Source organism: Mycteria americana, chromosome 2, assembly GCF_035582795.1.
Source record: "Mycteria americana isolate JAX WOST 10 ecotype Jacksonville Zoo and Gardens chromosome 2, USCA_MyAme_1.0, whole genome shotgun sequence".
Taxonomy (NCBI): Eukaryota; Metazoa; Chordata; class Aves; order Ciconiiformes; family Ciconiidae; genus Mycteria; species Mycteria americana.
In genome coordinates this window covers 119,440,514-119,465,644 of record NC_134366.1, presented here as the reverse complement: position 1 = coordinate 119,465,644, position 25,131 = coordinate 119,440,514, and the positions used below count along the sequence as shown (strand labels likewise).

Below are 25,131 nucleotides of genomic sequence, written 5' to 3'. Positions count from 1 at the left end.
ATGTGAAGATTAGATACCCATTTTGAGAAAGTGATAAGATAGTAAATTCACAAAGGTTTGAAGGATGTAAATGGCAAAGATAAAAGACAAAAAAAAAGAAAACCTGTCAGAGTGATTTAGCTATCGACTCGCAAGAGAAATGAAGAAAAACAAGCAGTGAGAAACGGTCCTGTGTTGACAGACAAATGGTCTAGACAAGTAGAACTGTTGTTCTAGTTAGCCACTTTTTTGGCATCGTCCTAACTAGTGAGAAGGGGAGAAGCCTTTACTAACCATCTGGAATCACAAACTTCCCTTTTTTCCAGTATTGGACATTTTGCAGCACTTAGCTGCGCTTCTGGATTTGAGCAAGAAAACACCTTAAACTTTCCTGTGTCGTCTTATCGCTAGAGATACTTATGATGTAATGAGGTATGGGAGCAGTTCCATACATTCATTAGTCCTGTGTTTGAATTGTAACCCCTGATTTATGCCAGGTTTTATTTGGGCATATATTTTTTTGCCAAATTTGACTACGCTGCACACTGCATAACTTGATATTTAAATTTATGTCCTAGTATCATTTGCAGTACCTTTGCAGGCAAACTACCTCTTGCTTCACCTGTGGTTTTGGTTTTTTTTCTATTTTTTATTAAAAAGCACAAACAGGTCTGTGAAAGTTGATGTTTTGCTTTTGTGTCTGAAACTTAGCTTGTGGTGTATTTTATGACGTTTGAAGTAATATTTATGCAAGCACTAGAACAAATGTGTAAATGACTGCCTAATTTTCTAAGCCTTCCCACTGGAAATGTTGCAGATGTTATTTTATATACTTTATACAAAGTCTTGTATTTCTGAATTTGTTTAACTTTAGGAGAGAGATAATTTGTATCTGTTGGTATCATTGAGGTGAAATATTAGAGTTTGGAGTTGCGAGTTCTTTAATGGGTTTTCTGCTCCCACTGAGTTATCTAATTGAACCTTGTGCACTTAAAATTGTACAGAAAGATGCAGTGTCCAGAGGTGCCAATTTCCCTGATATACCTAGAGCTAATGAAGACTTCCTATAGAAAGATACTTCAGAACAGATACTATAGAAAGATACTTCAGTATAGGATGACCTGTATCCAAGGGTAGGGCAAACATGATATGTCTATAAAGACCATTGGCACTGTAAGAGAACAAAAACCAAAATTATTTGGTGATTGCATATGGAATTAATTTCTTTTGAAGATTATATGCTTGCAAAGTGCTTGTCATGAATCTCAGATATAAACCGGTACTAGCTATTAGGAAGGCTGGACTTCAGTTAGGTGAAGTTTGTCAGGTATAATGAAATTTTGTCTTCTGTTATCCTACTTACATCCTTATCTTGTAGTTGCCATCACAGAAACATGGTGGGATGACTCACACAACTGGAGTGCTGCCATGGATGGCTATAAACTGTTCCGAAGGGATAGGCAAGGAAGGAGAGGTGGTGGGATAGCCCTGTATGTTAGGGAGTGTTTTGATTGTCTGTCTAGAGCTTGATGATGGTGATGATAGGGTTGAGTGTTTATGGGTAAGAATCAGGGGGAAGGCCAACAAAGCAGATATCATGGTGGGAATCTATGACAATAGACCACCCATCCAGGATGAAGAGACAGATGAAATATTCTATAAGCAGCTGGGAGAAGTCTCACAATTGGTAGCCCTTGTTCTCGTGGGGGACTTCAACCTACTGGATGTCTGCTGGAAATACAATACAGTGGAGAGGAAACAGTCCAGGAGGTTCCTGGAGTGTGTGGCAGATAACTTCCTGACACAGCTGGTGAGTGAGCCAACGAGGGAAGGCACCCTGCTGGACCTGTTGTTGGTGAATAGAGAAGGACTTGTGGGCAATGTGATGGTTGGAGGCTAACTTGGGCATAGCGATCACAAAATGATAGAGTTTTCGATTCTTGGAGAAGTAAGGAGGGGAGTCAGCAGAACTGCTACCTTGGACTTCCGGAGGACAGGCTTTGGCCTGTTTAGGAGACGGGTTGACAGAGTCCCTTGGGAGGCAGCCCTAATGGGCAAAGGAGTCCAGGAAGGCTGGACATTCTTCAAGAAGGAAATCTTAAAGGCAAAGAAGCAGGCAGTCCCCGTGTGCTGAAAGATGAGCGTCAGGGAAGACGACTGGCCTGGCTGAACAGAGAGCTTTGGCTGGAACTCAGGAGAAAAAAAAGGAGAGTTTATGACCTTTGGAAGAAGGGGCAGGCAACTCAGGAGGACTACAAGAATGTCGTGAGGTTACGCAGGGAGAAAATTAGAAGGGCTAAAGCCCAACTAGAACTTAATCTGGCTACTGCCATAAAAGACAATTAAAATGTTTCTTTAAATATATTGGCAACAAAAGTAGGGCTAAAGAGAATCTCCATCCTTTATTGGATATGGAGGGAAACATAGTGACAAAGGAAAAAGCTGAGGCACTTAATGCCTTCTTTGCCTCCTGAGCTGGAAGATAGGGACAGGGAGCAGAACGAAACCCCCATAATCCAAGGGGAAATGGTTAGTGACCTGCTACACTACTTAGACACACACAGGTCTATGGGGCTGGATGGGATCCACCCAAGGGTGCCGAGGGAGCTGGTGGAAGTGCTCACCAAGCCACTATCAATCCTTTATCAGCAGTTCTGGCTAACCGGGGAGGTCCCAGTTGACTGGAGGTTAGCAAATGTGGTGCCCATCTACAAGAAGGGCCAGAAGGAGGATCTGGGGAACTACAGGGCTGTCAGTCTGACCTCAGTGCCAGGGAAGGTTACAGAGCAGATCATCTTGAGTGCCATCACATGGCACAAACAGGACAACCAGGTGATCAGGCCCAGTCAGATGGGTTTTTGAAAGGCAGGTCCTGCTTGACTAACCTGATCTCCTTCTATGACAAGGTGACCCGCTTAGTGGATGAGGGGAAGGCTGTGGATGTTGCCTACCTAGACTTTAGTAAAGCCTTTAACACCATTTCCCACAGCATTCTCCTGGAGAAACTGGTTGCTCATGGCTTGGACGGGTGTACTCTTCGCTGGGGAAAAAAACTGGCTGGGTGGCTGGGCCCAAAGAGTGGTGGTGAATGGAGTTTACTCCAGTTGGCGGCCGGTCACAAGCGGTGTTCCCCAGGGCTCTGTGTTGGGGCCGGTTCTGTTTAATATCATTTCAATGATCTGGACAAGGGGGATCAAGTGCACCCTCAGTAAGGTTGCAGATGACACCAAGTTGTGTGGGAGTGTTGATCTGCTTGAGGGGAGGAAGGCTCTACAGAGGGATCTGGACAGGCTGGATCAATGGGCCAAGGCCAAGTGTATGAGGTTCAACAAGGCTAAGTGCCGGATCCTGCGCTTGGATCACAACAACCCCATGCAATGCTACAGGCTTGGGGAAGAGTGCCTGGAAAGGTGCCTGGTGGAAAAGGACCTGGGGGCGTTGGTCAATAGCTGGCTGCATATGAGCCAGCAGTGTGCCCAGGTGGCCAAGAAAGCCAATGGCATCCTGGCTTGTATCAGAAATAGTGTGGCCAGCAGGACTAGGGAAGTGATCGTGCCCCTGTACTCGTCACTGGTGAGGCCGCACCTCAAATACTGTGTTCAGTTTTGGGCCCCTCACTACAAGAAGGACATTGAGGTGCTGGAGCATGTCCAAAGAAGAGCAATGAAGCTGGTGACGGGTCTAGAGCAGAAGTCTTCTGAGGAGTGGCTGAGGGAACTGGGGTTGTTTAGCCTGGAGAAAAGGAGGGTGAGGGGAGACCTTATTGCTCTCTACAACTGCCTGAAAGGAGGTTGTAGTGAGGTAGGGGTTGGTCTCTTTTTCCAAGTAACAAGCCATAGGACAAGAGGAAATGGCCTCAAGTTGTGCCAGGGGAGGTTTAGACTGGATATTAGGAAATTTTACTTCACTGAAAGGGTTGTCAAGCATTGGAACAGGCTGCCCAGGGAAGTGGTTGAGTCGCCATCCCTGGAGGTATTTAAAAGATGTTTGGATGAGGTGCTTAGGGACATGGTTTAGTGGTGGACTTGGCAGTGCTAGGTTAATGGTTGAACTTGATCCGTACCAGAGGTGCTGATCCTACAAGCACCCAGGCTGGTACCAGCTTGCAACACAGCACACCTGGGAGCATCTAGGCCTTCCCTTACTTGGAAACCAAGATACAGGAATGGGAGCTGATGTTCCCACACTTACAGTTTTCTTCAAAAGGTCTTAAAGGTCTTTTCCAACCTAAAAGATTCTATGATTCGATGATCCTATACTTTTTGATAAGGTATTCTGTAATGCCATTTGTAATGTTCCAGGAAAATTTAGAGTTTTAAAGTCTTTTTTAAAGCTAGATTTTGTTCGGTTCCTATTTTAATACAGCTTGGCAAGGCTACGCCTGCTGTGCCTATGGACAGATAGCAAAGATGATGAATAGCCCTAAAGTTTAGTTTTGTTTGAACAGCTGCAGAATTTACTTTAATATGGACTGAAATATCTGTGACTAGGGTTATATTTGTTTTCCCGAATAGGAAAGATGTCATTCTTCACTGGAGTGAAACATCAAACATCAAAGAAAACAGAATTTTGTAACCCTGTGTTAGTTTCCTGTAGAGAACTATGTAAAAAGGCTGGAAAAGTTTCCTCTGTACGAAAGGGAAAAAGCAAAGCTTTTCCCATTTTCTTGTGGATAATGTTAGATTCCATTCTTCTAAATTCATGACACTAGATTTTTCCCTGTCCCATCTTGGGATAGTGTGAGCTTTTATAACATGTTGTTCTTTTCTAAATTACTTAGAAGAGAATGGGAAAAAGAGAGGAAATAATCCTGTTTTCTTTCAGAGAGTTTGAAGCTATGCATAGATTGGCATTTTGAGATAGATGTGCTATATTGTACCAGAGGTGCTTATCCCACAAGCACCCAGGCTGGTACCGGTTTGCAACGCAGCACACCTGGGAGCATCTAGGCCTTCCCTTACTTGGAAACCAAGATACAGGAATGGGAGCTGATGTTCCCACACTTACAGTTTTCTTCTAAAATGTAGGTTCTTAGGCATGGAATAGTTCATTTTTCCTGAAGAACATTAGCCATTCAATCTTTTGATGTTCTGAGTTTTACTGCTTTTTATTTTGCTGGTTTGTTTTTGATACCTGATGATTGTGTCATAGGAGAAGATTTGTCTGCAGTTCTAAATCTGCTCTTTTACCCTTGGGATTTTGTTTTCCTGACAAGGATGTTTTATGTCCTCTCAGAAGGTGATGATTAATATATATAATCACTTGTATTAAAAGACATTTAAAAATTACACAGCCTGCATTGAATCATGTCGCAGTTGTTAGGATTAGAGATTCATAATCTGTTATCTGCATGCCTCGTTTAATTTTTATCTTTGTGTTTATTTTACAGGATGCTGTACCTTCGATGAGCCTCTCAGTTCCTGTGGCTATAGTCAGTCAGATGATGATGATCTTAACTGGGATCAGGTGAACGCACCGATAAAGCCCCCCTCAGGTCAAGGGATGCCATCTGGTTGGTCTTTTATTTTGCTTTGTTTCTCTTTGACATTAGCTTATGTGTTTATTCAGCATTTCTTGACAGTACTGTTGTTAGAACGTGTTGTCTAAATCTCTTTGTTAATTGCAATACTGAGATCTTCCAAGTGATTTTTGTGAGGGATATTTTGCAAAGCAAAGGTTTTCTTTCATTGTGTGGGGAACGTAAAGGTTAGAAAGTAGAAATAGAAACTTGGTCTAATCAGGGAAGGCAGAAAGAATGATGGCATGAAAATGAATATGAAGTAGTACTAAAACCAGGCAGACAGGACTACTCAGGAAGTCTCAGAGGAAGAGGGGATAGTAAGAGATAAAACAAAGATGGCATTGGGATTTTTCATTGAAAGAGATATTAATCAAAATCTCTTCTGAAAAGAAATGGAGAGTGAAAAATAGGTGAGAGAAAAAGGAGAGGAGAGGTATCCCAAAACAAAGGGCCTCAATAATATTATGCTTGTTGTGTTTAAAAGGCAGTTGTGATACTATTATTTAATGTACTTTGTGCACTGCATGCAGTTGGACCTAATTCCATAGCAACAACCCTTGCATTCTATTGAACTATGAACTTGCTCTGGTAATACAGTCATTCCTTTACCGCTTCACCCACACAAATATGTAAAATCTGACTGTTGGTTTTAAACTATTCACTAGCCTAAAATTCATCAATTATTCTCTTTTCATGTTTTTTATCTAGGCATGTTAAGAGTTCCCCCCATGTACTGATCTCCATCTCCTGGGGGATGACTGCTTGCAACCCAGCTCAGCATCTTCTATGGCTTTTAAAGACTGAGCCTCCTGTGACTATTGTCACCTAAAAGTAGCCAAACCAAAAAGACCACTTCATAAAATCACTGGTTGTAGCATCATGGGACTTCTTCTGCATTAGCCTCATAATTTAGTATAAATATATCCAGAACACTTAAAAGCATTGAAGATGAATGTCCTGGTGTTTCACATCCATTTCAATTAGTTCTTTAAAGCACTCATAATGTACTTTGTTGTTTCTGTAAAATCTCTTTAACAGTTGTCCTTTCCAAGAAAATGTTCCTCCCTTATTTTTGGATAAGGAAATTAGGAGAGAAACAGTGTGAATCTTCAGAAGTGACTGCATAAACAAAACTTGAACGTATGCATTCATCACTAGTGGACTAATAAATGCCCTAATGTATGATATGCACTAGTCAGCCATAGATATCATTCACTTATAAAGTGGTCTTCACTATAGATTTATCAATGTTGCCATGTGTTGTAGACAGCATCGTCTCTGAGGTTGATGGTTGCACTGAAGTGTCTTTTCCTTCAGCACTTCATTTCCTCCAGCAAAGGTAGGACTCCCAACTTCAAGATGAATGTTCAGTTTGCCTGAGTCCCGGTACTTGGTTCATCATGCTAGATTGAGTTCATCATCCCAGATAAAGGAGATTCTTGCAAATTTCTTTTTAAACTGGCTCTTGTCCAGTGGTCTTGGCACACACTGCTAAAAATTTTCTGGACTATTTCATTAGTGCTTAATACGGTTTATCAAGTTGGAGCTAACACACATAGTTTATCAGTCATCTTGGCTTGCAATACAAGCTATACATTCTTTTCACAATCACGCCACTGGAAATTCTCTTTCTATTCCAAATTTCATTCATTACTCTCCCCACTTGGATTTTGTGAAAGTGATTGTTGGTATACGTTGTTCAGTCTTCTTGGCAGATAGAAGACGTTCAAATCGATGTTCTTTTCTGTGATGCCTATAGGCTTGAAGATTTTTTGTGGTTTGTTTTGTTTTCCCAGGGGCAAGAGTCCAGACTAGGGACTGGTATTTTTATGGAGGGAAAATGATATAAATGTAATTTTACTTATCAGATATTATACAACTCGTTTCTTATTTGTCTTCCTGCCTTTTTATCAGAAGACTAAAATAATGTTCCGATGATCAAGTAAAAAAGGTATTAAATTTGGTAATAAATTATATTTAGAGTTTAGGGAGTTTTACTTCTGCCCATAAAGGAAGTGAAATATGCTTTGGGAGTCTTGGGTCAGAAGATGAACGAGTTAGTCTGAGGAGGGTTGTGGATATTGGTGCCTTAAAAGGTCAAAAACCCCTTTGAGAGGGAAAGAAATGCTCATTTTTTGCAAATGAGAAGCGGTATGTCTAAGGGCACGATTCAGTCAAGTGGCATCTAATTTTTCCTCATAATTTCATCTAGACAGTTTTTTCCTGTTCTTGTTTAAATCATCATCTTAATGATTTTAATTAGTTTTCAGTTAGCCTTAGCCAGAGAGTTATGTGATACACTTAAAAAAAGATTTCAAATAGTTTGTCAGCAGTTTCTGAGCTACATATTTTAGAAGAAATAACTTCAGATGATAATGAATAGAACATCTTAGATTAATGGTTTGTGGGGAATTCTTGGCTTGAAAGCAAAATGCTTTATGCAACAATGTTGTAATACTAGACTGAAACAAGAACTCTCAGTTCAGTAGTCCCTTGTCAGTAGAAAAAATTAATGCACATAACATTCCTAATTTCAGGCAATATGCTCCAGTGAGTGACTTGATGTTAATATATAATATTTTGTATAATTTGGTGGTAGTCAGGGGGAAGCACACTAGTTATGGCATTTGATTTATTTTAATGCACATGAGACTGTGGAGACATAGCTGTACTTCAGATAGATAAATATTTTGGCTTGATAAGTTATTTCAGTGGGACGAAAGAAATGTGATATAACATTCATGCATATGTGTGCATGCATTAATGTACACACTATATATTTACATGTTAGTGAACATAAATAGTTCTTTGTGAGATCTAGTTTTAGATGAAAACTGGTAAGTTGTATCAAAGATAATTATAAAAAGTTTCTAAAAGTGTTTCTTACACTGGACTTTAATCCTTGTTGGATTGTTACGGTAGTAGAAGAAGATGAAGTCGTTGCTACTAAAGTAAGTAGGATGCTAATTTTCTTGGTAAATATAAGCATGACCTTTAATGAGTCAGTACTAATGCGAAATTGTGTTAAACAGACCCAAAAAGCAATGACATGTATATATTGGTATGGATTAAATGAGGGTGGTTAATCCACTGCTCTTCTGTTTCAAGCATCCTGAGTCAGATGGAGTAAATGCTGTAGGAAGAGTGGCTCTTCCCTTTTCCCAACCTCTGTCTTTCTGTTCCAAGCATGTATGTTTATAATAGTGTTCAAAACTGCAATTATAGAAACACTTAGTCATTATTAATGCCATCTTGCATTGTCCTATAGAACAGTTACAGTGGTTTGATATTAATGTGTTTTATATAATACACGTTTACAATTATAGCTAACTGTAAACCCTCTAGCTGTAGTCCAATAAAGATGTCTTCAGTAAAATATGCCCAAACAGTAGATTACTCTCTTGGCAAGGTGTTGGCAGCAGGGTGGGGGGACTGCAGGAGCAGCCTCTGTGAGAAGAGACCAGGGGCTGCCCCATCTTGGACGCATCCAGTTCCAGCCAGCTCCAGTGGACCCACAGGGCGCAGCTGAGCCCCTTAGCAATGCTGGTGGCACCTCTGCGATACCATGTTTAAGAAAGAGTAAAAAATGTTGGGCAGCAGGTGTGAGAGAGAGAGAGGTGAGAAAAATGTGAGAGAAACAGCCCTGCAGATGCCAAGGTCAGTGGAGAAGGAGGGGGAGGAGGTGCCTCAGGCGCCGGAGCAGAGATTCCCCTGCAGCCTGTGGAGAAGACCATGGTGAAGCAGGCTGTCTCCTGCTGTCCATGGAGCACCGCGCTGGAGCAGATACCACGCTGCAGCCCGTGCAGGACCCCAAACCGCAGCTGGGGGACATGCCCTAAAGGAAGCCGTAGCCTGTGGAGAGCCCACACTGGAGCAGGCTCCTGGCAGGAGCTGCGGCCTGCGGAGAGGAGCCCACACAGGAGCAGGCTCTCCGGCAGGATCTGCGGCCCGTGGGGTACCCACACTGGAGCAGTACGTTCCTGAAGGACTGTACTCTGTGGTAAGGACCCACGTTGGAGCAGTTCGTGAAGGACTGTTTCCTGTGGGAGGTACCACATACTGGAGCAGGGGAAAAGTATGAGGAGTCATCCAGTTGGTAAATTTTCAGGGAGAGATCTTTATGCTTTCCTTCATGTTGCCTCACTGTTGGAAGGTGCTCCTTCTAAACACATACGTGGCCTTCTCATTGTTTTTAAAACTTTCCTTTGTCATTTTGTCTATTAAAAACAAAATGTTGTGCCTAAATCCCTTCGCACTGTTCTTATCAGTACTGTTTCCTTACCTCATTCATTTGTTCCATTTTTTATTTTGTGTTTACCCAGCAGTTCTTGTTTAGTGCTCCAAGGTCCTGTGATAATGCAAACAAACATAAACAGTCTTCTAGAGCTTTTCTTCCTGCTTTTCTAATCTAATTTTTGGTTGATCTCCCAGATTTTGATTTCTTTCTCTGGCCTGTGCCTGCCCTACTCTCACTCCATAGTCCCTTTTATGCTCATGTCCCATCCGGTTCATTGTGGCCTGTCAGCATTTTGAAATTGTGGTGTTCCCACAGAGTATTCTAGTACTCTACATTAAAACTGAAAACTGTTGCTTATTCTGAGATGTTTGTAGGAAGGAATGCAGGCCGAGTGTGTGAAGCTGCAGTAGCGAAGCCATCTCTCTGACAGCTGGCAATGTATCCTAGAAGGGAGGAACAGAAGAACCGAGAGCAACAGAGGTGTTGGTTGGATTAAAGGGCAGGCAGGTTACAAGCTGAAGAATTTTTATATATATATATGGACACATCCATGTGTATGTATGGATGCCAGTTTACCGATTGAGAACAACTGGCATACAGACAGCAGCGAAGAGAAGAGGTCAGAGCTCTGAAACGAGGAGTTAGGTAGGATCTGGAGTAGTCTGAGGAATGAGTAGGGTAAGAGTTGAGAAAACTCAAATGAGTAAAACAAACAAAGAAAACACAGAGAAGTATGCGAACTTGAAATCAAAACAATTTTTGAGATATTTGAGTGCATTGTGTTAGTTTATATACTGCTACAGCGAGTCTTGTCACTAACAGTGATACAACTGGAATTTTACAGATTACTGTAAGAAATGCAAGTATTGTCAAGAGTCTGCTCTATTTGTCATTTGCTGGATATCATTTCTGTTCATGTCCATGTATTTTGTTACAAAACACTGTGTTCAGTTGTGTAAAATCTTTCTACAGTGTTTCACAGTTCCAGTTGATTTCTAAAGGACAATAGCATCATTTTTCTTCGATGCAGCGGTTGGTTTGATATCACTGAAGGGATGTCACTGCATTTGCAATGAGTCACTGGCATCAGCCTTTCATTCATTTTAGAATAGGTCAAAATCAGTTAAATCAAATCTTCACAGGCTGCCATTCAGTGCATTGAAAGGATGTTTTCAGCAATGAAGAGTTCTGTGTTTAATATAGTGCTGGTCAAAGCCAGGATGAGGATTCTGTTTGTGCTATTGGAGGTGATAATATAGGATTTTCATGGCTATATGTAATTTTTTGAATGGCCTACTACAGTTATTTGTATCCTGAATATCTAGTGTTGCTTAATGTTTAGCAGTGTCTATGCAGTCTCTGCAGAAAATGTGTATAATGCTTATATTAATTATTGTTTAAAATGGCCTTTTGATACCTAGTTAGCAGATATGCATAGCTAGCAGATATTCCATAAATGAAGGCACTGATTTAAAGCAGTATTTAGTATTGTAGAACGTGAAGTAGTTGTGTGAGAAATGTACATTGTTGTTTAATTGTGCGTAGAAGAGTTGTGATCCTTTTAAAAAGACAGATAAAGTGATCAGTTGGCAAGTCTATATTAAAGCCAACTGCAGTGTCCGAACATGTAAAGTTATAGTGCTTTGACTTTTCCATTGTGATGGGTATTTTATCATTAAGTATATTTTAGCACTGCATTGTGTGTGTGTGCTGTGTTAGCAGGGATGCTTTTCTTCTGTTTATGTTCATATAGAAGAGAATTAAATGTGTTTCTTATTCAATGCTGTTTCTTCCAGTTTACTTTAAATAGCTGCATTTTTTAATTCATTTGAATGCTATCCAGAGATAACGTAAATTACTATCAAGGTGTGGGAGTTGCACCTTGTTCACTGTGTTTGAGTCACATTTTTTCATAGAATTTTCTAGACCTGGAACACTAGCATGTTTAGCATTTTATTGCACATCCAGGTAATAGCCGCAGGCATTAAGGACGTGCCTCTTTTGCAAGCAGCTCCAGCTCATGTTGACACATTCAAGCCAGTTTCCAGTTAACTGCGTAAGCTAATATCAGTTGCTGCTAATATGGAGCAAGATGGAGGTCAGCCTGAGCAAACCACCTGAGTACAGACCCAGCTAGCTTTGTGCTGCCATGGCTACAGTGCAAGCACTAAAGGGATTAGCTACTTTAAAAACATACCTAAAGATTTGGTGAGTAGTGTGCTTAACAGATTTGTTCAACAACCAGAGTAATGCCACCAGCTACATCTGAGGTATTGCTTGTTGTGGTAACTTACAGGAATCTTACGGTCATTTTTGTACCTTCTGACCTGACTTATAGATTTCAGCAGCTGGCACAAATACTGGGTTTATTACAAAAGGGAAGTAATAGATTAATAAGCATCAGAATCTCTGATGGATAATGTTCCTAGCTTGCTTAATAGGCCAACTAGACAAGTTATTTGAATGTATTTTGCCTACACGCCTAATAGCTTTCAGACAAAATGGTGGGGTTAATATGCTAATGATTTATTTAATCTTTTGTTGTAGATGTTCTCTACATATGACTTCTATTTTACATTTTTTTCTTGTTGTGTAGAACAAAGTATTTTGAATATAAACAGTGTGGTTCATGAGGTAATGCCCAACGTAGATGACTGACTTTCAAATTTTCATTTGAAGCAATGGGCTTTCTTTAGTATTTATAACTGTAGTTTACCAGGAGGAGGATAACAGTTGTCATGTTTTCTTATGCATTCCAGCAGCCCTCTGATGTTTGAGTATAGAATCACAGAACATGCTGCAACTCATGGAAGTGAGTGGGAGGTGCTACGTTAGAATCCATCAATAGTAGTTAAAGGTTTGTTAAAGGTGTTTGACTGGAAAATGATGATATGATAAATTATGACTTTTTCTAATGTTTGAGGAACTCTCCTGTTCCGTAGAAGTCAGACAGAGGCTATATGAAAGGTCTGGGAATTCATTTCTCATTAAACCAGAGTATTCTCAAAGCAACCTGGAAGATGGAGTTGACTGCTGTGGGTATTTCTGTGTAACGCCGTGTAGTACCACACAGTGCTAAGCAAGCCCTCTAGCCTAACTCATTTACCTTGCTGTGATTACACGTTTCCTGCTGAGGTTACATATAACACCTGCCATAATATATGCTGAGAAGCTGCTAACATAATAAGGTAGACACTGGAGCTGTATTTGAAATGGATTTCTTGACAACAAAAATGTTTAGGATTACAAAGTTTTACTGTTACACATTGGAAACCCAGTCTCCCTCCCATCTTCCACCCATAGTGCCAGACACTATCCTGCTGGTTAAGTGCATCAGAATCTTGTTTCAGATTTCCCTGCTAAATTAAAAGTAGAAGTACACTGAATAACTGGGGTTTTGTTTGTGTGTGTGTTTTCCCTCCCTGGAGTGTTCATGAGGAGTTCCTTTGGATGAGGTAGGAGAATCCCAACAGGAGAAAGGGAAAGTCAGGTAGGAGAATCCCAACAGGAGGGAGGGAAAGGGCTTCATGTTGTAAAGCCAGTAAATAACGATTGAAGTATTTTATCGGGGACTTGGGACAGCTACCTTTGCATTACCTTCTGGTCAACCAGCATTTTTCAACTGGAATATTGGTCTGGAAAAGAAAAATTCAGTTACTTCTGGTGGAGGCTCTTGCTTCAGAAAAGACCACACAGAATGTAAATCTTCTTTCCTGGGGATATGCCTGAGACATGTAAATGTACCTCAGGAAGCTTTAAGCTGGGTAGTTTGGGACTCCATAGTAATATAAATGAAGTAGCATGTGCTTTAGCATAGGGTTCCCTAGGTACTCACTCAGTGCTGAAGGCTATGTTACTGTACCTTCCCTGCCATCGGTATCTTACTGAAACCACTGCAGTTTCTGCTCCAGTTTCAGCAGACTTGTATTAAGTAGCAATACAATTTTTGTATTGCTGGTATGGCAAGTGAGGCAGAAGACCAGCTTGGCTGAACAGGGAACTCCTTGTGGAGCTCAAGAGGAAAAAGAAATTGCATGATCTCTGGAAGCAAGGTCAGGCTTCGCAGGAAGAGCACAGAGCTGTGGTTCGTTTATGCAGGGAGAAGACACGAAAGGCCAAAGCTCAATTAGAGTTGAAACTGGCCAGTGTTGTTTCAGATAACAGGAAGGGCTTTTTTAAGTATGTTAATAGCAAGAGGAGGTCTAAAGAAAACATTGGACCGATACTTGTTGAAGATGGTAATCTGATTCATAGGGATGAAGAAAAAGCAGAGGCATTCAATGTGTTTTTTGCTTCAGTCTTCAATAATACTGATAGACCTTGGGCTGCCTGGTCCCCTGAGTCGGATAACTACTAGTGTCAGAACAGTGAGTTTCCATTTGTGGAGACTGAAATTGTAAGGGACCAGCTGTATCAGCTGAATGTTCACAAGTCCATGGGGCATGATGGGATTCATCCCAGTGTACTGAAGGAGCTAGAGGATGTTAGGGCAGGACCCCTCTCAATCATCTACCAAAGGTTTTGGGAGTCTGGAAAGGTCTCTGCTGACTAGAAGCTAGCCAATGTTATTCCAATTTACAAGAAGGGCGTGAGGGAAGACCCAGGGAACTGCAGACCTGTTAGTCTGACCTCGGTTCCTGGAAAAATTGTGGAGAAGATTATATACTGGGTACTGTTGAAAGGCATTTAAAGAATAATGCAGTCATTGCAATTATTGCAATTCTCCTCCATTTGTCATTGCAATTCTCCTCCATTTGTTCAGGTGTTTCTGGCTGTAGTAATTCCTATAGCATGCAACTCAAATCATGGGTTACAACAATTTAAAGGTATATCCATTACAATGTCCACCCCTGGTCCTTTTGGGCCAGGTTATAGGGTTTAACATTGCAATGAACTCCTCCCCTTGCTCCTAGCCTGGCTAGCAACAAGGGGTTCCTGCTATAGTAATTCCCACAACATGCAACTCAAATCCCGGGATACAACAATTTAAAGGTATTTCCATTACAGTCTCCACCCCTGGTCCCGTTGGACAGACCATCAGGTTTAACATTGCAGTGAAGTCCTCCCCTTGCCCCTGCTCCAGCTTGGACTTATCCACAGAATGCAGTACCTTCAGAAGTAAACTTGCTCCAACATGGCCTCATGCACAGCCACTGATGCTTCAAGGTGTACCTGCTGCAGCATGGACTTCGTCCACAGCCACAGATGCTTCGAGGTATACCTGCTGCAGCATGGACTTTATCCACAGCCACAGATGCTTCGAGGTGCACCTTATCCAGTGTGGACTTATCCTTGGGCCACAATTCCTTCAGAGGTATACCTGCTGTGGCACAGACATAACCATGGCCACAGACATTTCAAGATATACCTGCTCTGGCATGGGCTAATCCATGGGCACAGACGCTTTGGGGTATCCCGCTCCCACGTGGATTCATCCACAGGTCACAGTCCCTTCGACTCGAGTTCACAGCAGAGTTCCAGCCTGTCCAGTACAGCAGCACAGAAACAGCAGCGATGCCCTGGCCATCTGCCAGCCCAGGCGCATGGCCATTGCTGTTATCAAAATGTTCCCAGGCACAGCACGGTAAGATGATAAGCAGTACAGCAGCACGGCAAGCAGTGAAAGCAAAAAGCAGCCACTAACGAGCCCTAGGCTCTAAGGTACAGTAAGGCAAGCAAGCCTATGGCAAGCACAGAAGCCTGCTGATTAATAGCTAAACAGCAATAACAGCTATAAATTCTATCTGGCACATTCCAATCAAATCTGTCATTATCTCAAACCCTTCATGCCCCACGTTGGGCGCCAAAAAGGACTGTCGTGGTTTAGCCCCAGCCGGCAACTAAGCACCACGCAGCCGCTCGCTCACTCCCCCTTGGTGGGATGGGGGAGAGAATCGGAAGAGCAAAAGTAAGAAAACGTGAGGGTTGAGATAAAAACAGTTTAATAGGGAAAGCAAAAGCCGCACACACAAGCAAAGCAAGGAATTAATTCACTACTTCCCATGGTCAGGCAGGTGTTCAGCCATCTCCGGAAAAGCAGGGCTCCATCATGCGTAATGGTTTCTTGGGAAGACAAACGCCATCACTCCAAATGTCCCCCCTTCCTTCTTCTTCCCCAGCTTTATATACTGAGCATGACGTCATGTGGTATGGAATAGCCCTTTGGCCAGTTTGGATCAACTATCCTGGCTGTGTCCCCTCCCAGCTTCTTCTGCACCTGGCAGAGCACAGGAAGCTGAAAAGTCCTTGACTAGTACAGCAACAACTAAAACATCTCTGTATTATCAACACTGTTTTCAGCACAAATCCAAAACATAGCCCCATACCAGCCACTATAAAGAAAATTAACTCTATCTCAACTGAAACCAGGACAATTTGGCACAGTCAACATGGGTTCACAAAGGGAAAGTCCTGTTTAACTAATTTGATATCCTTCTATGATAAGATCACCGGCCCAGTGGATGAAGGGAAGGCGGTGGATGTAGTTTTTCTAGATTTTAGTAAGGCTTTTGATACTGTCCCTCACAGCATCCTTCTGGAGAAGTTGTCCAGCTGTGGGATGAGCGGGTTCACGGTGCGCTGGGTGAAGAACTGGCTGAAGGGCAGGGCTCACAGGGTTGTAGTGAATGGGACTACATCTGGCTGGTGACTGGTCACCAGCGGTGTTCCTCAGGGCTCAATTCTAGGGCCAGTGCTGTTCAATATATTTATCAACGACCAGGATGCAGGAGTTGAATGCACCATTAGCAAGTTTGCTGATGACACCAAACAGGGTGGTGCTGTTGACTCTTTTGAGGGACAGGAGGCCTTGCAGAGGGATCTGGATAGATGGGAGCATTGGGTAATGATTAATGGGATGGAATTTAACAAGTCCAAATGCTGGATTCTGCACCTAGGACAGAGTAATGCTGAGCACAAGTATAAATGGGGAGAGGTGTGGCTGGAGAGCAGCCCTGCAGAAAGGGATGTGGGGGTGCTGGTCGGCAGCAGGCTCACTGTGAGTCAGCAGTGTGCCCTGGCAGCCAAGGGGGCAAACCGCATCCTGGGGTGCATCAAACACAGCATGACCAGCCGGTCAAAAGAGGGGATTGTCCCGCTGTATTCAGCAGTGGTGTGGCCTCCCCTTGAGTACTGTGTGCAGTTCTGGGCCCCACAATTTAAGAAGGATGTGAAGATGCTTGAATGTGTCCAGAGGAGGGCAACAAAGCTGGTGTAAGGGCTGGAGGGCATGTCCTATGAGGAGCAGTTGAGGACTTTGGGCTTGTCTGGTTTGGAGAAAAGGAGGCTGAGGGGCGACCTCATTGCTGTCTACAGCTTCCTGAGGAGGGGACATGGAGAGGGAGGTGCTGATCTCTTCTCCCTGGTATCCAGTGACAGGACGCATGGGAATGGTTCAAAGCTGTGTCAGGGGAGGTTCAGACTGGCCATTAGGAAGCATTTCTTTGGTGAGAGGGTGGTCAAACCATGGAACAGGCTTCCTAGAGAGGTGGTCGATGCCCCAAGCCTGTCAGTATTTGAGAGGCATTTGGACAATGCCCTTAATAACATGCTTTAACTAACTTTTGGTCATCCCTGAAGTGGTCAGGCAGTTGGACTAGATGATTGGTGTAGGTCCCTTCCAACTGAAATAGTCTATTCTATTCTGTTCTACTTCGTGCTTGTTTGCCTGGCTATTTTCTTCTATTGGAGAATAAAAATACTTGAGAAAAGCTGTGACCAGTAAAAAGCTTGTGAGGACTGTGAATAAATAGTGAGTCTGAAGATGCTCCTCTAAGAGCTGCACTCACTGCATTGCAAGATCAGGAGGAAGGGGAATAATCAAGACTATTCCTAAATAAGCTTTTTCTTGTTTAGTAATTAATCTACTGGAAAAAAAGCCTCTTAATTTCTTGCAGTCTTCAGGGCTTTTCTTTCAGTCTCATGCTTATCCCATTAGATTTCTTCTCATCCATCCTGCCCTTTAGAAACTAATAAAGAGTGGATCAAAACCTTTCCTTGCATTTACAGGCTTTAAAGTGTGTAATGTGACTGCCTCCATTTCAGGGCCTAAGTCAGTTATTTCCCGAGTTAGAAGTTTATCTTTTAAGACAGTTCTTCTATACGACGAGATCATAGTCATAGTCACAGTGAAAATGCCTGTGAGCTGGAGATGGACTCCATCACTCCTCTTTAGGAGCACAAACGTTATGATTCCTCAGGGAATCATTTTCTTGGCATATTATTTTAAGGCTCTCTGCTGAAATTAAAGAGGGAATTCTTGTCTCAATTAGATTTATGGGAGATTTTTTCATGCCTTCTTACAGCACTTAATTTGTTGGCAGGCACTGATGACTGATAGTATGTTGTTAGCAGCTCGAGCTGTGACTATAGTAAGAGTGGCCAAAAAGTCATCGATTTGAGTGATTTGAGGCAGAGGTCATTAAATGCTGCATCAGAAAGCTATTTGGCAAACCTGTCATTTACAGAGTACTTGTTCTTTGGGTTGAATTTGAAATTACTCTGAAATACAAGAAAGCTTCTTCCTCATCAGTGTCAAAAACCAGGCCCTCATTCCGACCAAATCAATATTTTTATCACAGTTTAAGAACAATGTATTTTTAGCATCTCCCTTTGTCTTCCTCCTTTTACTAGAGAATTATGTGGTTTAAATTACTTCATTAACCTTAATCGAGCCTCATAGGAAAATACTTTATGTAATATTTTAAAATCTGATACACAGTAGAAGTGTACTGGAAAATGTCTACAATTTTGCAGAGTGAAGTTTCTTCACTTAGGGTGTGGGCATAAACAATTTTTTTTTTTTCAATGAAAGCAATTGGTTCAGCCAAAAGCAGCACATTTAGGAGACTACATACAGCCACCTAGACCTTCTGCTTGCAGTGCGGCATCAAGTGTTTCCAGATGTCTACACTTTTTGAACTTCTGCTCCGAAGCTGAGGACAGTCATGTGGCAGTATGTGAGGTGGCAAATGTGGCTGTGGAGCTAGGTTAGTACACAAGCAAATTGGATGGATTCTACTTTGTGTTGTGTTTAAGTTCTCTTGTATTTGAAGCAATCAGATTTCCCAGCATATCAGACACAGTCTTAATTCCCTTGTATATGTTTGCAGAACTCAGAGTCAGAGAAGAAGCAATTAAAAGGCTTTCATTAATTCCATGAGCTGAATTAAAGAGCTCAGTACTTTTGTTCTCAGTGTTAAAGAAATATAGTTATTTCCCTCACCAGCTGAAATAATGCATTCTTCATCTAGAAGTCACAACATTTCTAATCAACTGCATTTCAGTAGCACAAAGGAAAAAATACTGTCTGGACCTCATTGAAAATTTAATGATGTACACAGCCATTTAATTATGAGAAAACAGGTGCAGGTAATTATCCAAGTCATAATGTTGCAGCAGCTAATAACATCAAATATTTGTGATAATTGCATGCAAGCAGTTGATCACAGTTCTGTGCTCCTCACATGATACAGATTTGAAAAGCACTTTTCAATACATACATATTCATATTAGAACATGGAAGCTACAGATGCACTTTTCTCACCATTAACTTCATCTACTATGATTTTGTATTAAGTTCAAATATGATTGTATTGTTACTTATAACTTTATCATTTCATTTTTCCCCTTACCTTAGAGGGGAGGAATGTCATTCTGCCAGATTTTGAGTTCCTGATTTCCCCATACTCTTACAGTCTTTACCTCTCCTAGGTGTCACAGTCAACTCTTGTGTCATTCTGGTTTCTGCTGGAGCATGACTGGGCAGGATATACTTCATGGTTCATTAGTTGCTGTGGTGGCATTCAGCTCTTCCCAACACCCCAAACAGTTTCAGATCAGAAAAAGGTGAGAGTGAGACCTAGACTCAAAAAGGCACGTAGAAACCCACAATAGGCTAAGAGTGAAATTAAGGTGCACAAGTTCAAAACAGCGACAGTGGAAACTCCTCGACAGAATTATAGAGTGGAACATTGTCACCTATTCCTGGAAGCACCTAAGCACCATGTAAGTTGGTGAAGGGGAGTTCTCTAAGTGTCTGGGACGTATGCAGCTGAGCATTGTGGCACCAGCCTGAACTCAGGAGTCAGATGTTGTTCTTCCCAGAATGTCTGTCTCCTGCAATTGCACAAGAAATACATCAAACACGTAGTGACAATGGGATGATCCTTAATGTATTCTCTTACTTCTCATGTGTTGAGAGCCACAAAAGAAAGAAAGGAGGGGAATGGGGAGTTTGCTAAAGAGGCTGTTTCTTTTATGCAAGACCTGTGTGATCAGACCACTGCTCAGAGAAGTTAGAGATGCTCCTTTCTGAAGCTTTTTTAATTTCACATCTTGCAGTTGCAAGGAAATAGTCCTGTCCTCAAGATGAGAACCTAAGTTGGTCATTAGCCCTCCTTTTGCACACGGGCTTTTGTAAAAGAGACATCAACTTGAGAAATCAATCTGTAGAAGAGAAATCAAGATTTGTCAGGCACTTGAGAAGGCTCTGGAAGGAAAACAGCAGGTGAAGAGAAGGAAGCCCCTGGTTCCAGTCTTTTACTTCTACAGTATTTTAGCAGATTTCAGTTGATAGAAATCAATGCTAATTACCGTTTGAGTGGCAGGCAGCACTGACCCTATGGTTCTGACATCTTAAGAAAGGGATCCTACCAATGTACTGCTACTTAAAAGGGTGGTGTCGCTATCTCTTACAAGTGGTATCCCACCCTTGAAAGAGAGGACAGGCTCTTAGAGGAGGATTCTGGACTCTTCTATATCCCAAATAGGGAAGGGTACTTTTCTAGAAGCTAGCAGGGTACCTGAAGAAAGGGATGTAAAACTTGCTGCTTTCCTTGGCGTTTCCTTATTAAGCAGCCACACATCAAATGAAATGCCTTTGAAAAGTCGAGGCTGGGTTGATGAGGGTGGTCTTCTGAGGAGATCAGTGGGATATTGTGTACCTGCTCTTGAGCTAGTGCCTATGGGAACTGATTAATCCAAAATCCAAAAAGCACTATGCAGAACAATGTGAAGATGCTACCTGAGTTCTGGAAGCTCATTGTGTAGCAGCAGTAGCAATGATTACGTGCCCGAAACAAGAAATCCTGTTCTAGAGTAGACTTGGTCAGCAGCAGAATCAAGTTCTCTTCATGAGTGCACAATGAGCTATGTGAAATTTAAGGCAGCCTGTGACCCTGAAACTTTGCAGTGGAATAAACTGATGTACCATGTATAGAGATGCGGTATCTTTCAGCAATGATATTTAGGTGTTACGTGTGCTGTGGTGTTTTTCTTGCCATACTTAATTTTAGTGTGAGGCATGTTTGTGAAGGCAGAAAGTTGGTTGGAGAAATGTCAATTCAGGCATTTTACTTACATGGCTTGCGAAACGTAAGCAGCTTTGAATGCATGGCAGACTCTTTTTTTTTTTTTTTTCTCCTGCTTTTTAGTGTAGCAGTAACAACAATTATATAATTGGTAAGAAGTTTATTATTATTTTAGTTACAGCAAGGAAAAGCTATATTTTGCAAGGGCATATTATACTGCCTGTTGAATTTAAATTACCCATGCTAATTGTTGTAGTGTGCCTACATCCAGTTGTACTTTTAAGTTAACATGAAGTATTAAAATAGGTCATCTTACCTCCTGTGCAAGTCTATAAAGAAGCAAAGTTCACTTAAAAAAAAGAAAGAAAAAAGAAAAAGCCCTTGGAATGCACACCTTGGATATGGTGTGTATTCACCAGTGAAGTCAATCATTAGGATTTCTACATGTATAAAATGGTTTTATATTAGGTGTAGTCTTCACAGCTGCACAGCACGAGCAGGATGACTGTATTTCTCTGGTGTTACCCATCTATGTCAATTAACCTCGTCCAGCCTCCCCTTTAGTTTCATCATTCTCTTCTCCTCCGCCTCTACAAGCTGTACATACTGGAAATGCTTCCAACTCTGATGTGAAATTCTCTGTAGTATTAAGGTTCAGATTAGATGCATCCTTTTCTATCAAGTTATTTGCCTTTATAGCTGGTAGAGATAATTTTCGCTAAACAGCAGTGACGTTCTGATTGAACAGCAAATAGGTCATAAAAAAAATCTTCTCCAAGTGGATTATTTCTGGAATCTGAAATCTATAATTGTTATGATCTACTGAAAGATATTTAGCAATGTACATGTGAAATTATCGAGACATAAATAAAAAGTTTTGTGGGTTTGTTTCCCATTAATGAATTTGCCTTTAAAGTTCCAGGAAAGAGCTCCTCTGAGGTCTTTAATTTACCCATATCACTGTCGTTCAAATGAAAATACTCTTTTGGAAAGGCTAGTTCTCCACCCGTAATATGGAAATAAAAATTTATACTGCAATGATGCTTCAACAACTTGAGTGCTGCTATTTATCTTTTGTGTTTGGCAAATAGAGCCTATCCTGTGTAAGGGAATATAGAAAATCCTCTGGTATAATCTCAGGTTGTCTAGTTTCTTTCACTAGTGAATTTTATTCATATTGAGAAGAAAAGTGTTTGAAATTATGTAACCTGAGGCCACTATTTTGTGTGCTAATAGGGAGGCTGCTTTTATGGTGAAGCTGTGCAATTCCTTTATTTTGTCATTTAAAAGCCTTTCAATACTATTGTAAGGCTAAAGCCTAACAGCAGTCCTAATTTTTGTACTACATTTGTTAAATGACAGATCTTTGTAATGAAAGCAAAATTTAATTGCCAAAAGATTTATGCATTTTTGTTACTTTGAGATTCTGGGGTTTTGTTACTTCAAGATTCTGTTCTCGTTCCTATTCTGTACAGTTCACGTGCCATAATGCTTCTTGGGAGAATATATTTATTTGCAAGAATTTCATTCTCTCTTCCTTCTGCTTTAAGCTCAGTATGTGCATGATATTTCTGTGGTCAGGAAGCCTTTATAGCGCCTCTCTAAATTCTGCTGAATCCGCTAGCCACAGACTTTACGTTTTGCATCAGCTGTCGTGTTTGTTATTGTGTGCCAAATTTCTCTCTTCGCCACCTCTAACTCGAGATGCTTTTCCTAAGCGTTATTATTTTTCACAGATTCATTTTCTAGCTAAAGCTTTGTTGGTGTACTGCATTTTAGCATATCAATGATGCGGAGACTAGGGAGGCACAGACTGTCAAATTCCCTAAAGAATTCTGGGATATCCTTTTTTACTTAATAGTTGCCTGAGCTTTGCTTTGCCTATTAAAATGTGTTCCTTTATGTTTTTCCTCATTTATAGAAAATTTGATGGAACATTTGAAGATAGGTCTAAAAAAGCACAAGCATTAATATTTATGGCTGCTTGTATTCCGACTCCAGAAGGCCTGACTAGCAATTGGATATAACCACGTTGATGATTTTCAATACATCTGCTGAGGCACAGGATATTCTGAGCAAGGTAGTTGCCTTTACTTTGAAATGAACACATGAAGAGATTCGGTTTCACTTGGCTTCCACATGCACAGATGCATTACTTACATTCAAGATAAATAATGTTACAGTCTGCTTTTTTCCAAGGTGTTCTTCAATACTTAATACAAAGCTTCATAACACATGCTTCTTTCCATGTCAAGGTTAAATTGTGAAAAAGCATGTTTTTAGAAACTGATACAATTTTTCTGCAAATTTTGGGTTGCTAATTAAGTGCAAACAGCAGCCAATGACAGCAAGTTTTGCCCTCATCCGATATTCTTTGTCTACAATTCTGAAGTTTGTTATACAAGACGTGTTAATTATAGCACAGTAATTAAAAGTATAATTACTGTTTTTCTTTGTTCAGTACATTCTTTGTTATGGTATCAAAAAGCATTTTGCCTCAAATATTCTCATGGTCTTTTAAAAGAGCCAAATCTCATTGTTGGAAATGAAATTTCTATGTAAATTTTAGAGTGTCTTTTTGGAAGAGAAATGTTTTATTATACTAAAACAAAACTTCCTGATGGAAGTTGTGAGGACAGCACACTTGAAACTTGAACAACATGTCGATTTTTAGTAATGCATTGTATCTGACTAGGGGCTGAAGCTGAATTACGGTTCCGGTCCATCACTGCCATTGACTTCACCTGGGCCTCATTTTCTTATGCTAGGCTAAGTATATGCAAATGCTCACAACTAAAGTTGTGATAGACTGTATTTTGTGAGCATAAGTTGCTTGTAATTCAAAATAATGTTAAACTTTTATGAAGAGAACACATAAAATAATTTTTGTGTCATTCTTTCCTCTCCTGCTCTCTTACTACTCCTCCCTCTGCCTTCACATCCTTTTTCAGTAACAACAAAGAAAGAGTAGCCTATTCTGTATAGTTATTTCACCTTAATATGGGGCATTATATTTATAACTGTGTTACATTGAGGAAATGTAAGTGTAGTTTTACTTTGCAGTTCCAAATGGTTTGTAAGGATCCCTGAAATATTTTTACTTTGAGACTCGGATGGAAATGTACTTCTTAATTTTAGTGAAGTTCCTTTGGGAGCAGAGAAGGATTTTTTGTTTTTTGTTTCTTTGCAAGGAACACATTACATGTCTTAATATTCTATGCACTCAGACAACAGCACTTTCCAAATATATGTATTACTTCTAGTCAATGAGAGCAGAATATTAGGTTTCTTTAAAAAACAACAAAAAAAAACCAGTAAACCAAAACCATTCCAGTCTTTGAAAAAATAAATCAACTACTTTCATACAAACAGTTGTATAACGAAGTAGCATAATATTTAAATATTGATGTGCTAAATATGTAACAGATATTAAATGTTACCACACAAATTATTGAAGGAAAAAATTCAAGGCAATAAAGCTGTGTGTACTATATGGTTGCATAGTGTCGTAGTAGGCTTTGTCCCTTTGTTTCTGTAAGTGCTATCTCATGTAACAAATGTAATATTTTAAATGTCAGCGTTGCTTAGGATTTCATTTCTTCCTGAGGTTTGTACAACTGGAGAGGAAGTACATACATTATTAGTTCCTGTGGATGAGCTGAGATGAAGCCTAGTTTTTAGGCAGTAGTTTCACACGTGCTTATATAAATTTGACCCACACCTTCCCTCCCCGTTAGGGAGCAGCAAGGGCTGGCTGCTTCTCTGGGGAAGGGGGTTTGGAAGCCAAGGGTGCCCCCAGCACCAGCTGTGCCCTCACAGACGGGTGCAGTCCCACAGTGTCTAAATGCAGCCGGCAGAGCCAGTAACAGCAGTAACGTCCTGCTAGTGGGATCCAAGGAAAGCCCCAGGTCCAGGGTCCAACTAAGGGCCTGGGGCAGGATATGAAGGAGAAGGGGCCAGAGACAGGGCTGGAGACGGGCACTCCTCCAGCATTGCCGGGGCAGGGACGGACAGCCCAGGGCTGAGCTGAAATAGGGCTCCAGGGGCAGGGTGGGGGGTAGGACAGTATGGCCTGGAAATGCCCT

At 41.2% G+C, this 25,131-nt stretch overlaps 1 protein-coding gene across 9 annotated transcripts in view; it reads left to right on the top strand.

The window, feature by feature from the left end:
- Positions 1 to 25,131, top strand: part of PTPRM (protein tyrosine phosphatase receptor type M) — a 489,673-nt gene that overhangs the window by 110,179 nt on the left and 354,363 nt on the right. For all 9 annotated transcript variants that reach the window (XM_075494401.1, XM_075494400.1, XM_075494399.1 and 6 more), the window contains exon 2: positions 5,369 to 5,491. In XM_075494401.1, coding sequence (XP_075350516.1) covers positions 5,369 to 5,491 — 123 coding nt within the window. The remainder of the gene's footprint in view (positions 1 to 5,368; positions 5,492 to 25,131) is intronic.